At 43.7% G+C, this 7588-nt stretch overlaps 1 protein-coding gene across 1 annotated transcript in view; it reads right to left on the bottom strand.

Annotated features, from left to right (window-relative positions):
* RAB27B (RAB27B, member RAS oncogene family) overlaps positions 1 to 1182 on the bottom strand; it is an 8623-nt gene extending 7441 nt beyond the window's left edge. The window contains exon 1 of the mRNA XM_009882030.1: positions 1030 to 1182. Coding sequence (XP_009880332.1) covers positions 1030 to 1182 — 153 coding nt within the window. The remainder of the gene's footprint in view (positions 1 to 1029) is intronic.
* Positions 1183 to 7588: the final 6406 nt, after the last annotated feature.

The following is a 7588-nucleotide window of genomic DNA, read 5'->3' as shown; positions in this document are numbered from 1 at the left end:
AGAGTATTCCAGCAATTTGAATTTTCAGACATTTCCTTGCAATAAAACCGTGGTTTTAATATTTTACTCTTATTAGATCGCTGCAATCCCACAGTGCAGAGAAGAAGCCAGGCTCTACTCTGACACCCAACATCATGTTTAACCAGCCTGAACCTGCATAGCGCTGCTCATGAGAAATTTAAGACATAATCCAGACCCACAGTTCTTTTATTCAGGGGACCCCCGAACCCTCATCTTCCAGGCAGAGCCCGCACACCCCTGTCACCGCGGCAAAACTCATCTCACAGCAGCAGCCGTAAGTACTGGCAGTCATGACAAAGCTGCCAGGGAAGATGAAGGTGAATGGGGGAGCGATGCCCATTTTCAGAGTATTCTAGCAAAATAACAGGAGCTTAAAATGTTAAGTTAAAAAGAAGCAACTTTAAACAGGTCTCTATCTTTCACTGGGCAAGTATTTACATTTATTTTTATTAAGGAAATGGCTAAAATAATTGCCCAGGATCTAATACCTTCTATTTATTATGTTTTTACTATTCAAGCAAGCTAGAAGGATTCCTACTAGAAAGCTGAATTTGTCCCCTATATTTAGCCTGTATCAGTTGTCAGCATCTATGAACAGATACATTAGTCACATTAAATGAAAACAAAGCGACTGCGCTCTCATAGCCACTAAAAGCATGTGACTGACACTACAGAAGACTCTCATCTTCTATTTAACACCAAGAAACAAAAGCACAGCACACCTCATTCACCAGCACTATGGAAACCTGCTCTTGGAAAGATCCTTTCATACCAACAGGCAATAAACCATTTGACAATCCAACATCAGGATAAGGATAATGGTATTTTCCCCCTTTATCCAGTTCTGAATTATGACTTGTTTAAGCCAAAAACAAGACCAGGAAAAGCATTATCAACACATGCTATACCCTACAGTAAGAGAGGCAGCACACGTTTACATAAAATGTGTTCTCAGCAGAAATGAATAAAGAAAAAAGAAGGTGGTATCATTCATATGAGACAACTTACCACTCGTTTTTCCCGAAAATCTATCCCTACTGTCGTGATGAATTTTGGATTGAATTTGTTATCGGTGTATCTGTACAGGAACGTTGTTTTTCCAACCCCAGAGTCTCCAAGGGCCAGGAGTTTGATCAGATAATCGTAGTCTCCATCAGTCATAGTGCTAATTTTTAGGAACCTACGTAAAGAGGAGAAAAAAAAAACTGATTTCATGATATCAACCCCCCCCCTTTCTGTTTGTTTTTATCTCATTTCTATGTTTGGTCGTTGAAATGCCACTGCCTGTGCTCGGTGCTCAGCGTTGGAAGTTATGTTTGTGTATTCTGAAAAACGCTAATGCGAAGCGGCAGTGAAACTCGCAATTTCAGTTCAGGTGCCAGGAGACAATACAACTCACACTTTCATTTTTCTACATAAATAAAATCAAAGCTTAGAATGACAGAGTTTGGGACAAAAAGATTATTTTTGTTCTGAGTAGAACAATACGGCCTATAATGAACACATATATGAAACCTGGGACTAAATCCTTCTGCTCAAAGTATTTTACTGTGAGTTTGAAGGAAAAGGGTAGTTGCAGGAACAGGCGTGAAATGGAAACTCAGACATAGCAAGGCCCGTTCCCAGGGCTCAAGCTCTAACCAGTATTACATGACATTATCAGGGCTATGTATTTTTACCTTGAAAGAAGTATTTTTCCCCCTAAGAGAACTAATTAAAAAAGCAGAGTAAGCAATTATCCCAGGGCCACCGTTAATAAAATGAGCGAGCTCAAACGCAGTTTACTCTCCAGTATAACCAGATGAACCCACAGCTGCCTTGTTCTGCGAAGCGCACAACCAAACCCAACCCCTCATCAAAGGCCGGGGATACTAATTGGAGTGAAGAAGAAAGAAAAGCGGATGGCAAGCCCGCCGCCTGGGTTCAGCTGCGCGCCTCGGTCACATTGCTGCGATGGCAAGCGGGGGCATCTCCCGCAGCCCAGCGAGCCGGCCCAGAGCCGCCAACGTCCGGAGAAAGCCACCGTCAGCTCACACGCCTCAACAGCACTTGCAGGCTCTTTCCTACACGTAGCGGTGAACAAGAGCACCAAACTCTACCTCATTAAGCACTTGTAAAACAAATATACACATCAAAGCGGCACAAATTTGCAGAAAGAGGAAAATTTTTATCCTACTTACCTGGGCTGCTTCACAGCCCAGGCAGGAGTTCCCGGAGTGACGTGCACGCCGCAGAAATTATTTCCACAGGGTTTTCACGGCCCCGCGCAACAGTTCCTGGTTTTGCCCGATCTGCTGAGTCAAGTGACGTTTGGGAGGGAAAGCCAGACACAAAGGAGGGACAGCTTTTCAGCCTTTTCTTCTGCTTTCATCTTTTCCTGGTTGGCCAACGCAACTGAGCGCCTGTGTTCAGTGTCACTTGGGCTCTCACCTACGGAAACCTTCGTCCTCCACCGAAGCAGAGCATGCTGTCTGCCAGCACAATCTCCTGCAAAAGCTGCACCACGGTCACCCAGCTTGAGCAGAGCAACCCCATAAAATTATTTCCCAGCCTGGCCAAGCCTTCACCCACAGCAGCACCCTGTCTCCCACTGGACTGCTTCCCCAGCAGGTTTTTTATTATTTCCAGTTTAAGGAAACCTAAAGCTCCCATTATTGTATTTATGTTGCTAGTATTTGCTGTGAAGTTCTACAGGGGAAGGAAAGGGGACCTGTGTAAGAAATAGACCTACAACATATTTATTCACATATATGAAATGCCCCAGTGATGAGCAAACTGGAATCATATGAAACACCACCTAGCTGACATCCCCTCTTACCTTGTTCTCAACATAATCTCAGCCTTCTCTATTTTCCAACATCTTGTTAATCCTTAGCGTGGATGAACCGCCGTTCCATTCGGCTCTCTATGCTGAGACTAATTACTGTGGTATCAGAGCAGGAGACCGTGGGCCATATCCCATTCATAAAAACTACTGCTTGTTTGAGTACAAGACCTTAATTTCCATCAGAATAAAATCTACCTTTCTGAGCATTCAAATTAGCAAGTACTGACCTGCTTTGACTAAAATAGCGAACTAAGCCCTTTTGATTATCCTGCATTTCAACAGCTTGAAGGATACAAAAAGCTGGCTGCGTACTGAGCAGTTTCATTGTATGAGATTTATACCTTTGACAGATATAGAGCCACCCAGAGAGGCAGGACAAGCTTTTGAGAAATTAATCTTCTGATGACAAGGGTTTAACGAAGCTAGAGAGAAAAGGCCCCTGATCTGACAGCGTTCACTGCCTTTGGTCTGCGCTGGGCAGGGGAAGGCCAGAGCACCAACACAGCAGCTTCAGAGAAATTAATTCAGTGCTTTTAATCCTTTCCAGAATATCCTAAATTTAGAGCAAGGCTCCACAGAGCAAGAGTAATTTCTCCCGAGAAGTTTGAGGATTATCAAAATCAAAGTATTTCTGATCAATGCAATAACTGTTCTGCAGGCATTTCATTCAATAAATCACAAAAAGAAAGGTATCTGGGAGATGCTTCTCCTCCAAATGCTTGACTGGTAATACAAAGTATTAACTTGGGATTAGACGCTACTCCCAAATATCCGTGTTCTCTGGGAGCTGAAGTTCAGCATCTCCTTGCTGTGCAAATGCACAAAGCAGAATATTCAGACCTGTAAATGTTGAGCAAAATATACATCAGACTAGGATGATTAAAAACCTATTTTTGTCACGAGAAGGCAGCTGGCGTTCCTGTTCCAAGCACTGGCTGCTTTTCCAGAAATTCCTGCCCATTCACAGCCTGGGCTGCACAGGCGTCGCAGCCTCTCCCAGCCCGGCGCTAGCCAAGGCAGTCACCCCTGCCACCACGGCACGGTGGTCTTTTGGCAACGTTACTCCGAATTCACCCTCCTCGTTCTCTGTACTGCACAGGAAAGTAAAATAGTAATTAGTTGGACAATAGGGTTTTACTCCTTCAGATTTTAACCTGAAGCTACCAAACAGTTTTCCTCTCCTGGACCAGCTACGTGATGGAGACGGGAGGAGCATGCTTCACAAAAACCTGGGTGCAGGGAGAGTTTCACAGAGCAGACCGATCCACTGCCATCACACTGCCGTTACCGTCTTAACCACTTCCAAAACGCTGCACTACAGCAAACTAAGTTCCACCAGAAGGTTTAGCATGAAGATTTGAATTTCATTTAGAATGAAACAGTTAAAGTTACTACCGATTACTAATAATTACTGTTAGATAAACATCTAAGCATGCTTCTAAACATGTCTATAATTAGCTAGGTTTGAAAATTCAGAATGTTTCATTTCTTCATGACAAATGTTAACTTAAATAGTACACACAACTGAAGTATAAAAATCATACAGCATATCTGAAACAAAGCAAGGTTCTTCAGTGGAGGAGGTTTGGGGTTCTTAAAGAAAAAAAAAAGATTTCATTTCAAGATAATTTCTTCTAGCAAAAAATCTCAAAAAACACTTCATAATTTTCTATTAAGGTTATTAACAAGGCATTTTATTAAAAGTGCAATATACTTCATTCAACTCTTCATTTTAAATGGCTCAATATATCGAGTTACTGAAAAGAAACCCCCCTGGGCTGTAATGTGAAATTCTTATATTGTAAAAACAAAGGAACTCAACTTGTGACTTTCCATGACGACAGTGAAAAAACACCCCTGTGCCTGGAACCTCAACTTTCAAGCCCTCACCATCCCGAGAGCATCTAAACGGACTCGAAGTTGCAACACCAGTGATGGCAACTCGTTTTGCCGTGACTGTACCTCCACCCCAGACCACCTGCAGCCAGAACCAGCAAGGTCTCCCACGCCGGCTGTCCTTCAGGGCTCAGTCATCCTGCAAGCGCCCACACAGACCAAAACCAACTTTCCACTCAACCAACGCAATCTCACCCTCCAATTCTGAAGCCCGTGCCGTCTCTCTAATACCACAAAAACCCAAACAGGCCTCCTGACCATCCCTCCCAACCCTCTCTGCCAACGTGGCCAACAGCCAGGGGATGAGAAATGTGACGTTCTGATGCTGCTCTTCCAGGCTGTGCATCTAGACGGAGTCCGATTTAAAAAACGCTTTTCAGCTTTCTTGGCAGACAAGATTCTCATCTAGATCAGAAGCAGCATCTTGTTTTTTGATTGATTATCTTGTTCCACTTCTATTTAATGTTCTCTAACTACAGTGTGAGAGATCATTTAAAATCTGGCACTTGTCAGCAGACACTCCAGAGAACATTTTCTCGATAGAGAGATACGGCTTCACGTAAACCAATCAAACCTTAAGGCATTCAGTTATAGCCTACAGGGAGAGGAAAATCGACTCTTGGGGCACCGTGCTTTTGCTCTGTGGCTCCGTACGCGAGGCTGAGAGGAAACGTAGCGGCACATCCCACCGCACCTGGCTTGGCGTGCCCAGAGGAGCCTCCCAAAAGCAGCACTCCAAAGGTGGGACTATGGAAGAAGGAGGGCTCCAGCCCTTTGCACATCCATCAATAACCCCTCGGCACCAGTCAGCAGCAACATTGAACTCCACAAGACCCATCGCAGTGAACAGAAAGGGATGCAGAGGAGAAAAGTTCTAAGTCCGGTCATCATCTTCCGTTAGTAGCACGTGTCTTAAAAGCTGGAAGAAAGGTAACTCATTGAAATCTAAACTGCTTTTGAAAAAAAATAAATTACTTTTGGCTGGGAGCAAACTCTGCACAACAACGGTTTCAACTCAGAAAGTGTTTTTCATCTCAAGATGTTTATATGTACAGCAAAACCAAATTAAGCAGGCTAAAATTCTGATGAACCTAACCTAAACCCACTGCCTGTTAGTCATACTTTTAGCCCCTCAGAATTGGAAAATATTAAAAAATTTTAAAACATCTACATTTCAAACTTTGCAGATTTTTAAATTTTAAAAGACTGCCCTAATCAAATAGACTACCCACTAGATTTTCTGATAACATATTTTCTCATTAATACAGAGAGTTGTTGAAAGGAGTTCAACAATTACGCAGAGAGTTAATGGGAATATCATCAAGGAAAAGTTATGCGCGCAATGGGAGAAAAGTTAGTTCCAGAAAGTAAGATTATATTTCCCTTGACAAACTACTAGTTAAAAGTCAAACAAACAAAACATGTTGCATAAATAGCATTAGCTCCAGAAAGTGCAGGATATAAAAATCACAGTGCACATATTGTACTAGCAGCTGGTCAGCAAGAGATCTCTTCCCTCTGCAGCAAAATAAATCAGCACCACTACTATTCATCCAAGATATTTTTTTAAATATAAAAACAATAACAAAAAAAAAAAAAATCAGGGCTGTCCTGAGGGCCAGCTCAGGGATGACTGGATCAGAGGCATGGCACACATACACAGTAACCGTCACTTACTCAAATCAGCAAACGCTGAGCAGACCAGGGGAAGGTTTCGTGAGCAAGCTCTTGCGCTCCCCACCGCAGCTGGCATTGGGAGACTCGCTGCTCCTCTTTGGTTCTGCTGCGGTGAGGCTGGAGTCCAACTTCTCCAGCACCATTAAGACCTTCACCACTTCCCCTTTTTTTGACAACCTCTTGCGCCTAAAAGTGTCATCAGCCGATACCGCTACTCAAATAAACTGCAGTGTTGTTCCAAGAGCCCAGCAACGGCCTAATATATCCAGTAGCACCAAAAAACTACAAAAATACCCCGTTCAACTTTCTCTGGTGCATGGCACAAGCCATCATGCCCCAGGTCATGGGATGAATTTCCAAAGCACAAGCAAAGGTATGAAGACGGCCTGCAGGATCCCCCAGAATGACTGTGGCACCATCTTTTCACTCTGGAGAACCCACTCCTGGATCTCTTCAGGGTCAGCAATTAGATATAGGCGACAAAGAAACTCACGACCAGCATGTGGCATGCAGAGAGATAACCACAAGACCAACACATGGTTTAAAAATACTTTGCAAAGGACCTGAGAGAAAGGTGGGCATGGACCAAGTTCAGCATGGTACCACCAAGACGACCCCTTCTCATCCCCAAGCGCCCCAGAGGTATACCATTAACTTTCTGACAAACAAAGAGCTGCACGGAGACTTCCAAGGAAGAAAAAAGCAGAGAGCTAGACGAAGCTGATCTGTGGGAGGACAGGTTGCCTGCTAGGTTTCCTGCTAGAGTCACTTCTAGAAGATGAAAACCACTGACGGCAGCAGGTTCCTGTTGGAAATCAGGGTCACTATGTAAAGAGAGTTTTGAAATGCATTATTTCTAGCTCCGTCTATCCTCCTAAAGAAATCATACAGGCTGTAGAAAAAAGACATCCCAAGATCAACCTGGACGCGGACGATCTTTGAAGTTCTTTAGCTACGTCCTTTGAACAGAAACGCAAAGCTCTGCAACACGAACAGAAAGCCTCCCCTGGTCTTCTGCAGGAACACCAGAAAACTTCCTTTTCTTTCATCCTCAAGATTCTGACTGGTATTAACTCTATCCCAGTCACAACCAGTACAATGAAGAACTACACCCTCTCACTTTCAAAGCCCCACAACCTGTTACTCTCTTGCTGTGGGACAACGCCT

This window comes from Charadrius vociferus, unplaced genomic scaffold, assembly GCF_000708025.1.
Source record: "Charadrius vociferus isolate BGI_N301 unplaced genomic scaffold, ASM70802v2 scaffold743, whole genome shotgun sequence".
Classification (NCBI taxonomy): domain Eukaryota; kingdom Metazoa; phylum Chordata; class Aves; order Charadriiformes; family Charadriidae; genus Charadrius; species Charadrius vociferus.
This window is presented reverse-complemented; position numbering and strand designations above follow the sequence as displayed.